At 41.8% G+C, this 20,576-nt stretch overlaps 1 protein-coding gene and 1 long non-coding RNA gene across 4 annotated transcripts; one reads left to right on the forward strand and one right to left on the reverse strand.

The window, feature by feature from the left end:
- The first annotated feature begins 21 nt into the window (after positions 1 to 21).
- Positions 22 to 16,922, forward strand: LOC101780868 (MADS-box transcription factor 27). Of its 2 annotated transcripts, XR_001164601.2 has the most exons (9): positions 22 to 428; positions 2,600 to 2,678; positions 11,478 to 11,539; positions 12,463 to 12,562; positions 12,645 to 12,686; positions 12,772 to 12,852; positions 12,932 to 13,083; positions 13,165 to 13,384; positions 16,536 to 16,922. XR_001164601.2 is itself a non-coding variant. In XM_004975806.3 (8 exons), exons 1-8 carry the CDS (start codon positions 247 to 249, stop codon positions 13,181 to 13,183), a joined length of 717 nt encoding a protein of 238 aa, XP_004975863.1. In that variant the 5' UTR covers positions 22 to 246; the 3' UTR covers positions 13,184 to 13,529. The 2 variants fall into 2 exon arrangements, 1 of the variants encoding a protein (XP_004975863.1); XM_004975806.3 differs by lacking the exon at positions 16,536 to 16,922 and having other exon boundaries at positions 13,165 to 13,529.
- On the reverse strand, positions 9,794 to 18,401 carry LOC105914862. Of its 2 annotated transcripts, XR_002678562.1 has the most exons (5): positions 17,741 to 18,384; positions 14,294 to 14,355; positions 11,425 to 11,554; positions 10,800 to 11,113; positions 9,794 to 10,700 (listed from the first exon to the last, which is right to left on the reverse strand). It is a non-coding gene; the product is annotated as an uncharacterized LOC105914862 (long non-coding RNA). The 2 variants fall into 2 exon arrangements; XR_001164603.2 differs by having other exon boundaries at positions 9,794 to 11,113; positions 17,741 to 18,401.
- Between the last annotated feature and the right edge of the window lie 2,175 nt (positions 18,402 to 20,576).

Here is a 20,576-nt window from a genome sequence, read left to right on the forward strand (position 1 = left end):
TTTCCTTGCTAAATAAAGGAAGGAAAGCAACTAAAGGAAAGCCAACTTGCAAAGCCACCAGCAAAGAACTAATCTCTCCCTCGTCTTCTTGTTCCTCTCTCTACTCCCCTCCAATAATTCGCCTATCTGGGAAACCAGCTGGGAGCCCTCTCCTTCCAGAGCTCCGGCAGGCCTGGTTCCCATTCTCTGTTTCTCTCTCTCCATTGCTATCCGTGCGTGCCTGCAAGATCGGCCAGAGCTTGAAGGATGGGGCGGGGCAAGATAGTGATCCGCCGGATCGACAACTCCACGAGCCGGCAGGTGACGTTCTCCAAACGGCGGAACGGGATCTTCAAGAAGGCGAGGGAGCTCGCCATCCTCTGCGACGCGGAGGTCGGGCTGGTCATATTCTCCAGCACCGGCCGCCTCTACGAATACGCCAGCACCAGGTCATAACTGATTCCATGGAACTCACGCATAGCTTTTAATAATTTGCCTGCTTTTCGGCCTGCAATTTATGCTTTCGATCCTTCTGATTTTATTTGCTCAGGAGGTATATGTGAGGTTTTTGCCCGTGAATTTTCATTCTTGCTGGAAAACTTAATTACCTGCGCATACTCAATTTGAATCGAATGGAGTTCCTCGAGTTATCACATATATATGTATATTTGCAGCCGCTGCTGGCCAGTGGCTATATATATACCCAGGGTTTGACAAGAATAGTTTGACAGTGGTTGATATGGACCTCTTAACTTCAGATTTATAAAAAGTTTTTCAGATTTTCGGATTTGATATGCTTTGGGTATGTCAATTTTGTCGAGGATATCACTAAAATTCCTCATCTTCACCTAGTACTCCAACCATCGTCATTGCTGCCTTTACACTACTACAGATATAGTCATCCACAACGGCCTATCACCACCGATTTAACTAAAACTGGCGGTGATATAGCATCACAGCTGGTTTAAATGGTCCACAGCCTTACATCATTTAGAACTGGCAGTGAAAACTACTTTCACCGTCGGTTGGTGTTGTAACCCGACGGTGATGCTATCACAGCCAGCTCTTAATAGCATCCGGCGGTGGTACTTCGGACACGGATCCAAAATAAAATTGCAATGCAGTTGAGTCGAGCTCCCTTGAGTCCAGCCCACCAACCCCACCACCCCGACGCCCACCCGCCCTATCTCTCTGCTCCCCTTCTCCCTCCTCCCCTCTCTCTCCCCTCCCCGACCGCCGCCCGCCCCCCTCTCTCGGCCCTTCTCCGGTCCCCTTCTCCCTTCGCCACCCCTCTCCTCCCCCTCCGCTCGCTCCTCTCCTCGTGGCTGTAGTGAGGAGCGGCGGCAGGGGGAGGCGTGGAGGCGATCAATGGGGTCAAGGGCCACGGCTTGATGACGGGGCGAGGCGAGGCGTGGCGGTGCCCTGCTCGTCTAGGAGCTGCGGCGGGGTGAGGGGATGCAGTTGCAGCGGCGGGGCAAGGGGATCCAGTTGCGACGGCGGGGCGAGATCCAGTGGCGGCGGCGGTGAGGGGATCCAGCTGCGGCGGCGGGGTGAGATCCAGCTGTGGTGGCGGGGCGAGATCTAGTGGCGGCGGTTGTATGTCCTCTCTGTCTCAGATCCAGTGGACAATTGGGTGGTGGCGGGCGTGGGGCTCAGGCTGCAGTGAGCGCGGTAGCGCAAGCATTGGCGACGGCAAGCACTGCTGCCGACGGGGCCACTGGGGGCAAGGCGCCGGCGGGGTAAGGGGCCCAGCATCTTTTTATTTTTTTTGTTTTCAAAAAAGGCCATCGCCATTGGTTCCGAAACCAGCGGTGATGGGGAGTTGGGGGCGGCAGTGATATAGGATTGTGTAGTAGTGCTAGTTGATGTGCGATATTAGGGTTGCCATTTGCTCAGTCCGACCTTAGATCTAGAAGTGGAGCCCTGCCTTGGCGGCGGTATGCGTAGATATGGATGGGATGAGGAGGAGGTCGATTGGTGATTTAGGTCAGGCACTCTGATTTGGGAGATGGCGGCTATAAGAGTGGCAATCTAGCGGTGTGGTTGACAATTAGAATTGAAACAAAAGGAGAGGATGTGACGGATGTGGTACCTGGTTGCCATGTGCACGGAAGAGGCCACTTGCACCCTCTATCATAATCAGGAGCGCTAGATGAGTTGGTTGTGATCCACGATGATGGTGCCAACTAGATTCATGGCGGCAGTGCAGATTTAAGAGTAGGCGCCTATGGCACCAACATGAGTGAAGAGGGTGAGGGATACAGGTGGAAGTATGTATTCAAGTGGTGACAAGGAGATCCATACTACTAGATCTAGATTTGAGTTTTTTTAGAAGTAATTGTTTATAGACATACATTTATGTATTCATGTCAAGGTTTCCAACTCAATATGCTAGATACCAAAAATATAGATATGGCTTGTATCTCTTTTGTTTATCTGTGCGCACATATATATATGGTGGCATTCATCCGTAGAATAACTTATACCTTTTCTACGGTTATCTTTCGAAAAGAAAGTCGTGTATTTGTCTTAGTTAATTCAGTTTGCCTATCTACAGTATCAAGAAACTTTTTTCTTATTTATCCATGATTCTCATCGGTACTGTGTTGTCTTTGTGCAGCATGAAGTCGGTAATTGATCGATACGGCAGAGCGAAGGAGCAGCAGCAACTTGTGGCTAACCCCAATACAGAGCTTAAGGTATGTCTTTATAAGCGAGGTCAACAGAAATTAGCTAAATGTTGATCAATTGCATCACATCGTTTTAATTTTCAATAGCACTAGGTTGGTTTTCTGCTGATTTTTGTGTTTCTTAGACTTTCTATTAAGGATTTAGCAAACAACATCCTGGGGTATCAATGGCAAAAGTAATGAATAAATTAACTAGATAAGCTGCAATTCGTCTAAAGAAAATGTAGGGACAAGATATATCAGACATTGGTTGTAGTTGTGCAGCCATAATATTTTGTCTACACTTCATGATAGTAGCATTAGAAATGCTGTGCTCAGATCTGAACTGAACCATCATTAAACTAATACTTGAAAGGACGTTACACTGCAGCATCCATATGCATCTCTATCGGAAAACGATTTTATGTCTCCTCCTCTATAAGCACACAATATATATATATATCTTTCTACAAATAATAAAGTTCATCGATCTGTTCAAATATACAAAGTTAGATTTTGTAACTGTTTAACAGGAAAATAAGGTTACGGTTACGGTTACACTTATATCAGACAGGTAGCGCTGTCCTCAGTTTCAAACATGTGACAGTAACCAGCCTGTTACTGCTAATAATTAATATAACTTGGAAAATGCATGGCAACCTTATTTGCAAATACACAAATGTGAAAACAGTAATGGAGATAATAAAGTAGAGATGCGCTGATGACAATAAGAAAGGCATCTTCGTTTTTGCTTCTTTCATCAGTTTGCTTATAACTCTCATAAATTAGAAGTCATCTTGCACACAAGCAAATCATTGGGATGATTCAGATAGCTTATTAATAGATTGAGCAGTTGAAATGATACTTAATTATTTAGCTTAAATTCAGTTCCTTACAGCATATAAGTGCCCAAAGTTACATCTTATACCATTCTCCCTAGTATTTAGTGGGACCTTTCATCCATTATTGCATGTAATACCTAATTCCATATGGATGCATCCATTATCCCATGAAGGATAAAAAGTTTACTAATCAACTTCAAAGTACCTTTCACACCCAATTTAAAGGAAAAAATTGAATGTGAATCACATGTATCCAAGATCAATTAACTTAATTATACTTGCTTTATTACAAAATGACCCGTAGGTGTGAAAGAAATTAAATGTACGTACATAGTGTAGTGTCAAGTGGAACAGGCCTCCGCCTCCATCTCGGATTGGTTCTCCACTAGCTACTAATAAATGGGTTACAACAGCCTAGTACTATGTAGCATGTGGGTCGAAGCCATAGCCTTTAGTGTACTCCATGTCGTCCTTGACGTCTGGGGAGGGGGTAGCAAAGGCAAAGGAAGGGTGAGTACAACACATTGAGCTCCACAAGCGTGGTAAAATATGGCATGAGGCAAAGAGTAGGAAGGCTTTAGGGTTAACATGTTCTTAAGCAACGCCTTCTATGAGTGGGAAGAGATGTGTGCTTGACTTTCAATGCAAGGCCTTTTCAAAACTCCTCCGAACCTGTCCTACATCCACTAAGATTTCACCTCTAACAATGTGACCATGTCATCCTTGCAACGGCCCCTCTTGTGCCATTCAAACAACCACGATGGAAACAAAACTTGGAGTGCCCTTTCATCTGTTGAGGACTTTCATGAAATGAAAATAAAAACTACTTGGCCAGGCCGGAGCCTATTTAGGTCCCATGGTTTCGTTGTTAAGCCAGGTTACTTGTCCATGAACCTATTCTTAGAATCTAAGGTAGGAACTAGCACAAACCGATCCACAAGTTCACTGTTTGGAAACCATGCCCTCATCTGAAACCAACCATCGTGTCGAATTCTCTATCCCCATGTTGCTAAAAGGATTACCAACCCCTAACTTTGTTGCATATAACTTTAGTCAAAATTAACAGTGCCACCTTCCCAACCGAAGGCTACAAACTAAGCCAAAATCTAAACAAACCAACCATGGCTTCAAGGAAAATATTGGAACTTTAGCAAACCTCTAACATGGGATCATCCCTAACTCAGAGCCTGTTTGGTAGAGCTCCATCTGATTCTAATTCTTTATGGGAGATAATTCTTTGAGAGAAGTGATTTTATGGCTGAAAGTGATTCTCTAGCATAAACTCTTAAAATCAGGATTGAGAATCACATCACAGAATCAGGAGAAGCTACTTTTTTCAACTCCCAACCTCTTAGTTCATTTCAGAGAATCACTTCACAGAATCAGCAGAGAATCACTTCTATTTGAAAAACTGTTTGGCAAGGCTCCTGTTGTATTCAGCAGAGAATCAGCTCTAGGAGCTCTACCATACAAGGCCTCAGTTTCACCTTGCTTTTTCTTTAGTCTCATCATTGCCACTTGATAAAATACATAAGCAATTAATAACAATAAAGGCAAAGTGCATGTTATGTTAATGCCTTCGTTTATCAACGTGATATTTTCATCTCGCATATGTTTAATATTCTTTCATCAAGACTTCAAATTCCCATCTCACACCTAGGTAATTTGCTTCACATTTAAATCATTTGTGCTTTAGTTTACGATTATAACTTAATTTGTTCCAAATTAGCTTAAGATCACTCTTAAGGTATTTGACAAGCTTGTGCCTAAACTAGAAGTGTTGGAGACCCTCAATAAGAAGCTTGTCGAACACTATGATGGTTAACCTATCTAGCAATTATGAAACTTAGTACTTATTATTGGCAAGTACATAACATGAGTAGAACATAAGAAAAAACAACCAATACAAACAAATATTACTTGTGTGTCACGGTTCACCAATGTGATATTCGAAGTTCACACATGCTAATTCTATATGCAAGGCAAGATAAGTCGCATTGAAGGTCTTCCATGATGATAAATTGACTTTACCCAAGGTAACTCTCTTATGTCGCTAAAGTCAACCATTCATGCATGGAAGACTTTCAACCACCTAAACCTTTGGAGTATGAATGTTACTTATCACTAGCAAATATATAGAAAGAGTAGAGAAGAAATCAAGGGAGTTCATGTAGAAGCAGAGAACAAACAAACAAATAACAACCAAAACCATCAAATCAGAGTAATATAAGTTAAGTTGCATTGAGGAGGGGGAGGAGGTGATGGATTCAGTGGAGGAGGAAAAGGATTGGCAGTGGTGGCAGCGCAGATGAGGATCCGCTTAGATGAAAAAGGACACTATGGTGGCGGCATCGCTTGCAGGGCTAGGGTTAGGGGAGGAACAAGAGTAAGGAGAGTAGGGTTGACTAAGTATGGGCTTATATATAGCTATTCGTGCCTACTCTTTCTTACCAGTCCACTGTCCACTGTCTACTTACTACTTTTTTGACGGTGCTAGTTACATCAATCTTATTACGATCGATATACTTTTTTATTATTAGAGGCTAAAATTAAAATCATTTGGCTTAAAACAAACCAAAATAGAGTTATATTTAAGATAAACCTAAATGTTTTAAGTTTTTTACCATCAAATTTATGATATAATCTATCTCAAGAGCATTTTAATAAATTTACAATTTATGAGGTTGTTGATAAATGTTTTACAAAGTACTTCCTTCATTTTAAATTATTGGTCACTTTAATTTTGTCATAAGTCAACTTGTCTAACTATGACTAAGTTTATAAAAAAAAAGTACCAGCATGTGCACCAAATTAGTTTCGTTAAGTCCACCACGAAATATATATTGATAGTGTATTTATTTGATTTTATGAAAATTTAATATATTTTCTATAAACTTGATTAAAATTGGAAAGATTTTACTTTTTTTAGGGTGGAAAGATTTGACTTAGTACAAAGCTAAAATAATCAATAATTTGAAATGAAAATAATAGTAGATAAACTTGTGGTGAAGGAAGCGCCGGAGCATTTTCATGATGAGATAAACATCGTAATCGTCTTAGGTCCTTCATTAGTACTTGTTCATTAACTAGGTGGTGCTTCCATCTTCCTCCACACTGCCTTCCATGACATTGCCACAGCCCGATTCATCGTCAGACGACCACACCCAAAGATTCCTCTATACAGGAAGCATGTCGGACACTTTTATACACCATCTTTCTTTTGCATACTTACACCAATCTTTTTACCGATATTGCCATATGGCTTAATTGTTTGATACCAGCGTAATCATTATATTTCGTTTCCATGTCATCCCATAATTTTAGTGTTTTTTAACACGTTTTTTATTAAGAAAAAATCAGTTTGAACATGTACATCCAGGATACACGACCACGCAAAAAAATGGGAAAAAAATGATTCAGGGAAGAAAATAACAATCCTCAAAATGAAACACCATCACCTAAGGTATCCTAAGGCCCATCAACGAGGAGAGACCTAGGAAGCGAGCCCGACCTCAAGTCCTCGCTTCCACAAAACCACCGACGTCAGAGCCACTGGTTGCAGCGTCGTCCGCTCGTGCATCTGTATGTCCCACTCCTTCCAGAACGACCAAGCGACCAGCCAAACCAGGGAATCAAAGTCTTTCCGTTGAGTTTTAGCAACCCTCTTCCTTTCTTGGATCCACCATTCGGCGAAAGGAGCCTCGACCTGTGGCAAGAGACACTGAAGACCAAAGAACCTAAGGATACGAAACCATGCCTCACGGATGTGTACACAACTTGTAAGCAGGTGGTCCATCGTTTCGACCTCTTGGGCACACATCGCACATTCATCTCTATCACGCAAACCATGACGATGTAGCTGGTTAGAAGTCCAATAACGACCATGTAGCACAAGCCAGCCAAAGAAATGGCATTTTTCTGGTGCCTACACTTTCCAACTTTCCATAACTAACGACCTCCCATCAGAGGCAGCTGGCCCAAAAAGAGAGCACGATAAGCCAAAGCAGAAGAGAAGAGACATGATGGCGACCACTTCCAAATGAATTTGTCCAGGGCTTGACTAAGGTTTTGATTCCTTAGCAGGTCCCAAATTCGTAGATATTGGACAACGACCTGAACAGTTCGAGCACGGGAAACATCACGGACTCAACGTCGACCCTAACGGTATGGGAGTTTCTTACTCTCGCCAGGACTGCTGCCCAGAGATCTGGGGCCAACGTTTTGATGGAGCAACCATTGATCCATCTATCCATCTAGAATATGGTGCTAGCACCATCTTCCACTTGAATAGTCACTGAGGCCTCGAAGAATGCCTTGGCAGTCGTTTTCTCCTTAAAGGTGAAGCCCGACCAAGTCTTACCACCATCCGTACACGCCAACGACAACATCCGGAGGGCCAATCCCATGAGCTGTAGATTGGGAATCCCCAGGCCCCCAACTCCTTGGGGCAGCAAACATTGATCCAAGCGACCGCGCACTTGTCGCCCGAGGCTACCTCAATCCTGCACCAGAGAAAACCTCTTACAAGAGTGTCAATAGCCTTGATGGCCCAAGGCGCGATCTCAATCGCCATGGAGATGTGGACAGGGATGGCACTGAGCGTCGTTTTGGTGAGGATTAAACGACCACTTCCGTTAAGCATCCTACCCTTTCAGGCTGGTAGGCGCTCGGTGACCTTAGTCACCAGTGATTGCATGACTGCCTTTGGTGATGGATGGAAAGGGGACCCCCAAGTAAGTGCAGGGAAAATCCGTGACCTGACACCTCAACATCTCGGTGATGAGGCGAACCTGCTCCTCCGAACAATGGATTGCGAAGGCTTGACTCTTGGAGTAGTTAGCCGCCAACCCCGAGGTCCTATCAAATAAGGATAGGATCTCTCTAATGAGAATGAGCTGAACGACCGGAGATATAAAAATGACCACATCGTCAGCATAGAGAGAAGCTCGTTGCTTGATAGTCACCGTACGTAGTGGCTCGAGTAGCCCCTACCATCCGCCAACTTGAGCATGGCATTAAAACACTCCATGACGAGCACAAAAAGCATAAGCAAGAGGGGATCTCCCTACCTAAGCCCGCGACCATGGCAGGTCCTTCTTCCCGACACACCATTAAGTAGAATCTTAGTACTCGCCATGGAGAGTAATGTCCAAGTCCTTGGGCAGCCAATCGCGGAGAGCATCTCAAGAAGGAAGACCCAGTTGAACGAGTCAAATGCCTTGGCGAGATCAATCTTGAACATGAACCTCAGGATCTTGCCGACGCTAGCGCCTTCGTTGTCCCCAAGACATACTTGAAGTTCTTGTATTTAGCAACCCTTAATGAAAGCACTTTGATTTTGCGAAATAAGCTCATGCAAATGGGGCGCGATCCACGATTAGCTAGTGCCTTAAAGATCTTCCTGATCTTCCTGAAGCTATGGATGAGACTGATCGGTCTATAATCTCCAAGATTTTTAGGATCTTCCTTCTTGGGCAACAAAGTTAGCAAAGCATCGTTCAGGTGGTGGTCTATAATTTTAGTGTTCAAACCGTTAAATGTGTATACGTTAGTTTTGAAACTTCTAAATAGTTCATTTGTTGGGTATAACTTTGGTCCATTTCCTGATAATGTACTTGGTACTTATTATTTCCTTGTTTTGCGTATATGCATAGTCGGCTTTCGCATAGCAAAGTGAAACAGTGAGGGCACAACTTAGAGCATCTCCAGCAATCTATCTTTTCCCAATCCAACTACTATATTGAGAGAGTTGATAATAAAATAATGCTCCAGCAGTCTCCCTTTTACCTTACCTTTTCCCAATAATTATTAGCACAACTCAATAATTCACCCCAAGTCTTCAAGAGAAGTTGTAACTCTCTCCGAATACAGTAGTTGGATTGGGATGAGATTATTAGGAGACTGCAAAAGCAATTCTCCCAATAACGGTAAAAATGATATTAAGATATCCCTATTAACCAGTTATTGGGAAACATTATTGGAGAACTCTGGAGATGCTCTTAGGCAACTGAATATACAAGATATAAAGCAACAAACCATTTAGTTCCAAGAAAGGTAGGGTAAATTAGAGCCGAAATCCAGCGTGAGCCACCAGAAAAAAAGGAGAAAAGAGAGTGACTCATCATCTTAAAAAAAAACTGCATGACTGCCAAACTGGGAATCATATGCAGCATTAATCACCTCTGGAGTCTAGAAACATTGCCTTTGGGCGGTTTGCTAGAAGCCCAGGTTGGCCCAGCTGAAAGTGATGCCCAGATTGGCCCACCAAGAACAGTAGCTAATCAAACAGTTGGACTCATCATGAGAAGGACAGAAAATGCGGACTTTGGAGCAGCACACCATACAACATACCCAGTTGGACTCTAGGTATTGAGTAGGTAGAGTTGGACTTTACAGTATATAGCCAAATCACACTATAGTTTACCAGTTTACCAGTTTACTATCTAGATGGGGTAGGAAACCAGGAATGCTAAACTTTTTGCTGATCATCCTATCAAAGGAAGATTCCTTTAACAGGCTGCTAAGGCCCTTTTGTGTTCGTAATTCTGCTCTTCAACACAAACTTGGAGAGCAAGTCAAAAATTGTTGGTCAGCTAAAGCAGTCGAGCACTCGAGCATCATCACTAACTAAAAGTGAAGAGCTTCAATTGAAGTTTGAGACGAGGCAATTAACAGCAGGGAGGCTGAGGCGAGTCCTGCGCTTAACCAGGCCTGAAGCTTGTCAGAATACTAGATGTTCCAAATAATCCTGAATAAGTTATTCAGAGAAGAAAAGCAAATACCGGATAGCATTAAAATTCATAAGTCGGAGTATTTCCTCTGTAAAGATCTAAATGCTCAAGTTCTTATGTAAATAGTCCAATTGGTAGAAACGAACATACACCTTAATATAGTTCAATTTCATTCCCAAAAGAGAAAGAAGTACAGTAGGATTTATTCATTGAAAAAAAACGTGCAGTTGATTAAAATCTGGTGCTGAGAAGAAGCAAACGTGATACAAGGAAACCTTCTGAAGGTAGACACAGGCAGTTGATATGCCAACAGCAGCCCTCCAACCAAAGACTTCTTTTACTGGCAGAAACCAAAACTGCGGGATTCATTTCAAATCTGGAATACAAATATTTAAAAATACGAAACCATCGAAGTCACGTGTAATAGAAGAAATAAAACACAGCAGGAAACACAGGTACCTGGTCTAAGTTCCCACCCTCTGAAAAGATATTAAAGGATTAGCAGCCAATATATGCTTCAGACCAAAATGATGACTGATGCATGAATCCTCAGTTTATATTGAACCTTTGGAGATTACCTTTAAGGCTTTAACAAAATTCCTTAAAGGTTGAAACCATCGGTAATTTCGCACTTAAGATTGTGCCAGCAAGATCATCACCAATCCCTGACTTGTTCTGCTGTGTCCCTTCGACCCTCCCTAGCACATCCTTCATCAGGATTTCACGTGCTCTAGGGGATTGATTTAGCTCTATTACATCTGAGCACCCTATTGAGCGAAGAAACTAGGAGAGCTGTATGTTGACAACAATCTGATACCTCTTTGGAGCACAGAAGCAATTTAGCTTTTCACCACCAGACAGATCGTCAGACCAGAGATCCGTGTGTGAGAACCTTAGATAACAGCAAAGAATTACATTAAGTGTAGCATGGGAATATATGTCTAGCTTGAGAGTCATAAAAAGTTTTAGAATTGAAGTATTTGTACGAAATAGAATATCAGCTCAAATTGAAAGGTTTTGTATTTCCTTAATTGCTTTAATACAATCGTTGTTTCTCACCAATCCCCATCTTGTTTTCATTATATATAATTTCTTGATTGGAATAATGGCATGCAATCACATGTACTTCTGTTATTTCATAATGATATGCAATTTACTCAGCTGAAAATTAGACCATGCCTAGCAACTTGTTTGTATCAATACCTTTTGGCTTCTCTGGATTTGGCATTACTTAACTGTGCTTTCACCTTTAATAGTTCTGGCAAAGGGAGGCAGCAAGCTTGAGACAACAACTGCACAACTTGCAAGAAAATCATCGGTATGGCAAGAAACCCTGCAAGTTTCACAGATGTATGAATCAGAAAATTTGCCAACATAAAAAGATCAATACAGGAATTGTCAGCATGAGCACAAATGCATAACTATTGAATTCGACAGCACACAAGTTTGTTTCGACTCAAGGAAGAAAATCCATTCTGATGTTTGTTTCAAAAACATACAGAAGTCTAAAACACACGGTAAATAAGACCAACATATGCTACAGTATTCAGCATGCAGAATGTTCCTTGTTGAATGTGCAACTAAAAGCTCATAGTTTTGTTTGTAAAGGTAAAAACTAGAAGGTAGAAATGGAAGAGATAATTAAGAACCAATATGCCATGATACAGATCATCCATATGTCCTGTTGGCACAACCTAAGAACCGCGTGGTAACGAGAACTCCAACACCAAATTTGTGCAGACCAAATGAATTAGTACAACTAGATAAGAACAAATTTAGCACGAAATGCATAAGCATACAATACCTAGTTATACTATAACACCATAGGATAATCCATGGTTTATGCGGACATTAGTTTTCACAAAAAGAGAAATGTAAAAGGATGTAAAGATTTACGAATTTCATGCGCCAAACCATTCTCGGTCGAAAAGTGTCATCTAGCTTTTAGGCATTATGATAAAATCCAAAGAAGCAGACACATCAAAAGAAAACAACTGAGACAGTATCCTAAAAAATTGTCCGGTACTCTATTTTGTTCTCTGATTTGTAATCACTCAATTTCCATCCAACACAGTACTAATACACACATATCCAGAGGCTGAATCCTCAAAGTAAATGTGATAAGATCAAGCAATAAGTACCTACATTATCAGCTCGAAAAACAAATAAATAAATACCTAAATTAAAATACAGTAAAACCCAAAGCACAATAGATTCGTAAAATGGACTGATTGGCTGCAGGCAGTTGATGGGACAAGATCTTTCCGGATTGGGTGTCAAGGAACTTCAAAATCTAGAAAATCAGCTAGAAATGAGCCTACGTTGCATCCGGACGAAAAAGGTAAGTGTGCTTACAATTTTTTATCCTTTAACAGATTGCTTCATCCAAAAATACAACTGAGGATCACTATTATTACTTTCAGGACCAACTCTTGGTTGATGAAATTCACGAACTGAGTCGAAAGGTTCTGGAACATTCCATTATTCGTACGAAATACGACATCTGTGAGTAGATTTCAGCTAGCTGACTCTGTACTTGCTCATTTGCAGGGAAGTCTCATTCAACAAGACAACATGGAATTATGCAGAAAGGTCAACGTGATTCATCAGGAAAATGTCGAATTATATAAGGTATTTGATAAATCAAGACAGATGATTTCCCAGTATATACAACCCCTCACATGATTGACTGATTTATTTCTATGCTCAGCTCTACGAGAAAGAAGCGGCAGGTGAAGTCAGCGGAGATTCAACTACTCCATACAACTTTGCAGTTGTTGAGAATGCCAACATTCCTATTCATCTTGAGCTCAATACTCTGCCACAAGAAGATGTTGAGCAACCTGCACCTCCTAAATTAGGGTAACTCTGCTTTCTCGGTGTAGGGACCTTCTCTATTCTTAGTTCTTTAGCGGCATTTCATTTACAACTGAAAACTTGCAGGTTGCAATTAAATCCATGAAGACATGCAGTATGGCATAGCTTATGTTCTCATTGTCCTTAAAATCTGCAACTCAAAGCAGCCAGGAATGACTAGTCGAAATGGGGCCTAAAGCCCTAAGCGCACAGCAAGACAGATAAAGTATGCATGCAATGGACGATTGGCAATAGTAGTGTATATCTATCTCAAATAAGATGTACTTTGTGACGAGTGCAGCAAATGGTTTGTCTTATAACTGCTTCACACATTATGCAAGTTTTTTCAACCAACATGAGTATGTAACAGTTACAAATTTCCATGTGAACTTATTGACAAAAAAAAATATAAAGTGTGTATCTTGTAAATTGAAGTACTGCTTTTAGTGTCTTGTGAAAGTTGACTATGATAGAAGATCAGAAATGTCATTACATTTTGTCCCTGCAGACATTCCAGAATAAAGAAGTGCTGCTACGACTTGGAAAACTAAGCCTATCAACTTAGAATCACTGGAATTTAACAGCTAGACAAGTATAGCACAAAATACCTTTATCTTGGACCTGCAATAATACCTCCCAAACAACACATTTTGGAATGTGGAACCATATAGTCAAACTTTGACTAGAATATTGATATAGGTCATATGGAAATGATATGTAAAGATCTATCTCGATATTTATTTTCATATGTTAAAATTGTATTAGATTTTACAAATACATTAAGGCAAACATTCATGGTCAAGTTGTGTTCATGAGACCTTATCAATGTCCAAAACATCACACTGGAGAGAGCAATGAATTGTATGAAGCATTTACAGTCACCGGACAACAAATAGGATACCGTATGACTGCGTAGACCATTTCTAAATTACATAAGCATTCACGAATGTAGATAAATTGTCTCTTAATAATAAGACAATTTAAGGGCTTGAATAGACACTAGCAAGTTTGGTTAATTTAAAATACCATGAATTTGGAGTACCTCCACACAAATAATGTACATGTCAGCAAACTGGAGAAACGTTGAGGTCTTTGATAAAACCATGGTACCTCAAGTTTAGCTAAGATGATTTTGTAAACCAGTCCACAAAAATACACAAATCAATAAAAAATTACCTGGTATACAACAGGAATAGTGAATAGTGAAGTTACTTACGATTTTTTTTCTTGCAAGGTATGCAGTTGCTGCCTCTAGCTTGCCGCCTCCACTTGCAGCAACTATCAGAAAAGGGGAGATAGAAAAATGTCAGATTAAAAGCTTCCAGCCTACTATTTTAACACCAGTAGCTGCCAATGCCATTAGCAGCAATAAATTGCAATATGACCCCAAGAGTTCAAAGCGCCAGATAGCAATCTTTTACACTAAAGTAAATGCAGTTTTTTTTTCCCCTTTGGTGATTAAGGTTTTTAAAGGCTGCTATCCAACAGAAAACAAAACTTAGAAACCTATCAATAAAAACCAGTTAGTTACTAGGCCACACAAGCAAGAGAGAACATCTCTAAATGTTCCTAACGTAATGTCCCTATAAATTACTACAAACTAGATGTATTTCATGCAGCTGCGGAAACCTGAAATTAAAAATGAGACAGTAGCCCCTTATTTTCAGATGAACAGTCCTAGCATATTGGTAGGTTTCATCAGTGTTTCTGGTCTCAGTTACCAGCTATTAAAACAAGCAAACATATGTGGAATTTAAAACAGCAGAGAACATAAAATCCACCAAAGTCCATAAATTCAACTACACTGAGTCAAAACAAAAAAGAACTAAATAGAAACCAAATATATGGGAACAAATGGCAAGTGTCATATGTTTAGAACTGACCTCATCAAACTACTGTAACAGCAAGATTTTATTTCACAGTCTATGGAAGAACTTGACAGCCACATATAGCATTACAAAAGCTTAGTCAACTCAAATATAGTCCTGGAAGGACTATGCAAGGATAGGGGGCAAAAAAGGTCTATAAATAGGTAATTATGGCATTTGAGTGATTGAGTCACAAGCCACAGTGCAATCAGATGCATACTGGATCATGGCGCTCGTCCTTGCATCCCACAAATATTACGCAAGAATCAACTTTATCTACTGCAAGGAGGAAAAAAAGGATCCAGCTGTGTGCTGGACTGCTGGTAGTCATCGGCAATATAGGGAAATCCAAACTGACAGCACAAGTAGACCTTTACCTCGGAGTTAAATAACAGAGTTAGGTAAAGGTCAATCCACTATTGGGTGGGGGGGAATCCAGGTTTGGTATTTCTCAGTGGCATGCTCTGCTACTACTGTCGGCAACATATGGTCAGAAATAGATGGCAAAGAAAGCGCTTAGCTCTCTCATTTTGTCTGCACAAAATGTGATCAGTTTGTAACAACATTTACTTGAGCCTGCAACAGCCATAAAACAGAACTAGATCGCACTACTGAATATAATATATTATGCTCCTTGAGGAATCTTCTTTTAAGGCAATCCACTAACCAGTACAAGCATTGATATATGTTCATTGCATTGATATATTCGGCTCCAAAAATCGAGTAGAAAAATTATAGTTTGCACTCAAGTGGATGACAGTGCCAATAAAACCTAATTTGTAGCACTACCATATATCTAACACAGGAACACACGTCAAAATAAAATTCTGGTTCACCTAATATAATTACTCAAAGCATCCGTAGGTCATGCTAGTCAGTGTAGAGCGCAACTCCCATCATAATGATACTAAGTCATGCTCATGCAGGTAGGGTAAGGCTATCAACAAAACTATGACTCAACATGCTATTTGAGCTCAAAAGGAGCCAAGCTTGAGCCTACAGTAAGGCACAGTAACTTCTTTTGTAGTTTGGATTGGAAGGCGCTACGACTGACATGATGACCTTTTGGCTCTTCAACAATTCATTAGTCAAGGTGCAAAGTCCCTATGCAATTTCAGCATCCCTGACCCATAGCAGCCAATACAGACTCAGCAACCAACTCCGGATCAGGATCACAACTGGCAAAGATCTCGAAACCTAGCCACATTCATGAGGATCTTGTTACTGCATAACAGCGATGGTTCATTGACCTATCTCTCCAACTTTCATACACCATGCGCCCGCTTCCCTTTCCCCTCTGCCTCTACTTACCCTCAAATACCACTGAGACAGCTACTACATGAGACTACGAAATTAGGTTCTTTTGTTAACATAAGGGGCTATTGGTCCCTAAGAAATATTTCTTTTATATCATTGTTATTCATCGAAGTTTCTTGCTGGGCAGTGCTATGAATGTTGCAGTTTTGTAGGGTTAGATAACATGTTCTCTGATATTTGTTCCCTCCTCATAATATAACTAGAATGCTCTGTGTAGTTTCCTTTTTCTTTTTTTCACTCGGCATTGTGATTCTTGCCATCCTACTTTTTCAGGACATATCTCTAAGTTTCTCAATCAAGGATTATGACGTCTATTTGTCAACCTATGTAGTTGTGCGCTACCAAGCTTTGATAAGCGGAGCTCAAGCTTAATGAAGCTTCAACCAAGCTGAGACCGAGCTTCAATACAAGGTTCAAAAGGTTGAATTCACCTACAGACCTACCTAGGGCTCACTCGAGCTCAGCTAATTGACGGCACTATACAAAGGTGTGGCAGTGCGTTAGTGCAAACAATGTTCACCGAGATATCTCGTCGTCAGATGAAGGATAGGCAATGTAGTATCTCATTATGCACATTTATTTCAGGATTTACTCGTGGTAAACAAAAAATTGCAGAAAGCTTCAGGTGAATGATACTACATGCTTCATACTTTCAGTGAATTAACTTATCTCTTTTTACAGTATCCACTGTTGGCAGAATATTATAAGATTTTGAACTGCCATGCTTACACATGCACCTCCGTGAAAACATTGCCAAGCTACCAAACAAACAAATATGATTATAGCTAAAGGTGCTGCATAATAAATGCATTGATTGCTAAATGTGGCCAAACAAACAAAACAGGGATTATGCAAGATGAGCACATAAACAAGTATAAACATCTTTGCATCCTCACACATTCGCCATGAAGAGAAGGGAGGGCTGAATTTCAGTGGCATATAGGAACACACCATGCCACATTTTGTGTTGTATAAGTACTATGCACGATGAGGACTACCCAAAACTATTATCAAAAGCTCTCGCGGCTAGAATTCGGTCACATTTCATAACCCACCACATGCAAATGATAAAAAATGCTGCAAAAAACAACGCATTTGCACAGAGTAAACAACTCAACAATCCCCTATCATCTTGATTGTGAAGAGATATCCAGAATCACTGGAAATTAAGGAATCGAACCAAAAAAAATTAACCACGCTCCTGACATTATATCGCAGCACAAAACTTCATCGTTCACGAACTCCTCACAACACAAAAAATCAGCTGATAGATCTTATTCCAGTTCACTTCGAGCCGGCAAAATTTACTAGTCACACATGCCCGGAGAATGCAATACGCTCGTAATTTTATGCTGCGGGACAACTAGATTAACTTAAAACACGGGTGACAACAAAAAGTATGCGCAATTGCACACGCACACGACTTACTCAAATACTCAATATCAATAACCACTAGAAGATCAGAATAGATGTCTCACCTGACACACCGGCCTGGAGCCGTGGAGCTTGAGCTCGAAACCCTAAGCTAGAGAAACGGGATAGACAAGCAGGCTAAACCCCGAGACAACGCAAAACGAAGCAAGGGAGTGTCACAAGGGGAAGAAGCTAAACGGGGACGCAACGGCACGTCGGCTGTAATCCCGATCTGAGGCAACGGATCGGACATGCATATCATGAGCTGTGGGGGCAGCAAGGGGGGCGGCTCCCGCTACCACGGGGCAGTTGGGCATGCCAGATCGGTGAAATCCAGCGAAGGGCGACGCCCGGGCGAGAAGGGCCAGGCGGCGAGCGGCGGCGCGAGAGAATCTAGCCCGGATTTGGATTCGACGAGGGCGGACGGGCGGCCGGAGGCGGGTGCTCTTGTAGAGAGAGAATGGGATGGTGGGGGAGAGGAGAAGGAGCAGGTGGGATTTGGGGGAGTAAAAAATGGTGCGGAGGAGCGGTGCGCCGCCCGGCCACGTCGCCCCGGCGCAATTTTCAAAGGGGGGCGCTGCCGCGGTGCTGCGCGCACACCGACAGGTGTACCTCCGCCTCCGCCGATCGGGGGGGGCAGCCGAGGCGACGCGACGCGGGTGCCTTTTGCGGGGTGTCGCCGGAACCGGCCATGTGGGCCGGCGTGCGCGACTGTGCGCCCTGCTCTCTTGTCCAGTTGTCCGGCGGTCTGCCGGCGGTCAGCGGTGGAACTGGGTCCGTTGGATGCGAGATGGAGGGGAGTGATTTCTCTTGGCGGGGGAAGCGGCCGGTAAAACTTTGCAAGACCTTCCTGTTTTGTTTGATTTGAACTGAGTTGAATTCGTTTCTTTGGTTACCAACTGGTTTGAACTCGCTCAAAGTACAAAGGAGAATTTGATCGATTAACCTTGGCAAATAGAATATGGGGCATCTCCGGTTCCAATTAAGCAAGATCTTACGACCCTATGCAGTAAGATTGCTCGTTTGGTTACTCCATATTACCCCTTTTTGCTCAGTAATCTTCCTAGCTCTAGCAAGGAAGTCGGCGCCCGAGCAAAGTTACTCAATTGATTCCTCTAAGCAAACTGGTTTTGCCTAGCAATCCTACTAACCCTAGCAAGGAAATCTAAACATAGATGAGTCACCTTCAAAAACAAAAATCAAAGCCTCACGATGAAAAGAGTTAAAACCCGTGACAACAGAGCTACTATACACGATTGACTACATGTAATGCCTACTGAATTCTGGTGGAGCTAAAAATCAAAAGACCAAATAGTGGGATTCAATGATCTAGTCCATGTAGCTAAAACCGAACCTCGATGGTGTCGGAAACCAAAGCTCGAAGGTGGAATCATCACATTGCAGCTCCGATTGACGATGGAACCAAAGATCACTTTCACCTTTTTGCATGAGCCATTTAATTGCATGTGCACCAACCAAAATCATTATGTCGATTGGACAAGGATTGGTGTAACAAAGGGAGGGAAACTTGCTATCCTTGCTCTGTTAGATTACTTAGCATGCATGTGTATATTCACCTCTTTCTTGTGTTGTGATGCTCTATCGATGACTTGATCAGAGGAGGAAATATATAAGGAAAGACCAAGAAGATGAAATGTATAGCAAGGTGGGCGACACAATGCCTTTTCTAGCCTTGTCTAACTAGAATGTGTAATATTCCTTGACACCTAATTTTTCTTGGTATAGGATCAAAACATTACACCGACCCTATGCCACATATTAACAATCTTGTTAGTATACGATTTAAACCCCAACAAATATCATCCCAATTTGACAAACTCCATTAATCATTTTCCATAAACTTTTGCCTTTCTCGGGAAGTATGCTATCCTATTCTATCCTAGTTATATTTGCGTCATGGATAAGGAAAAGATGAATATGAACGACCCGCTCGATGGCGGAATACAATTTGCCACAAACTTTTTTGGCTTGATGCAATATCGTGTGGTGAGATCCTCTCTCTCTCAGACACATTTGATGGGAACTCAACGGTCGACGCCATCTAGAGCCCGGACAATAAATCTCACAAACCGGACAACACCCAGCAAAACCCCCCATTTCCATGTGGACCATCAGTTTGATAGCATTATCATCAAGTCTCTCTCTCAAAAAAAAGTTAAGCACTAGCATAACATTCTCTGTTTGTCACTAGATGGTCCGATATGCAATGACAAAGAAATACAGATTCTTTACTCTACACACAACTAATGACATTGTCGGAAAGAAATGGAAAGCTGTCACTGTGAACGATTATTACAGCACTGAATACATAGTATGTCGAAATAAACAAGCGACGAAGATCGAAGTATATATAGGCCTGGTTTGGTTCCTTTGACTTATTTGTAGCACCCGTCACATCGAATGTTTAGATACTAATTAGGAGTATTAAACGTAGACTATTTACAAAACCCATTACATAAGTGGAGGCTAAACGGCGAGACGAATCTATTAAGCCTAATTAGTCCATGATTTGATAATGTGTTGCTACAGTAGCAACACATTGTCAAATTATGAACTAATGAGGTTTAATAGATTCGTCTCGCCGTTTAGCCTCAACTTATGTAATGAGTTTTGTAAATAGTCTACATTTAATATTTCTAATTAGTATCTAAACATTCGATGTGACGGGTGCTAAAAATAAATCAGTGGAAGCAAACGGGTAGTTAGCCGCTGTTGTCGTCGAAGTCTCGAAGAGGCCGGAGGACCACGCGCCGGGCCGCGGGTTCCCCTGCACGCCCATGGTGCTGTTGGCCATGGCGACGCCCTCACGCGAGGCGCCTTGCTCCGCGGGCTTTGGACTTCGGAGTGGCTAGCAGGACGACGGATCCGCGTGCACTCGGT

This window comes from Setaria italica, chromosome VII, assembly GCF_000263155.2.
Source record: "Setaria italica strain Yugu1 chromosome VII, Setaria_italica_v2.0, whole genome shotgun sequence".
In the NCBI taxonomy this organism is placed as follows: Eukaryota; Viridiplantae; Streptophyta; class Magnoliopsida; order Poales; family Poaceae; genus Setaria; species Setaria italica.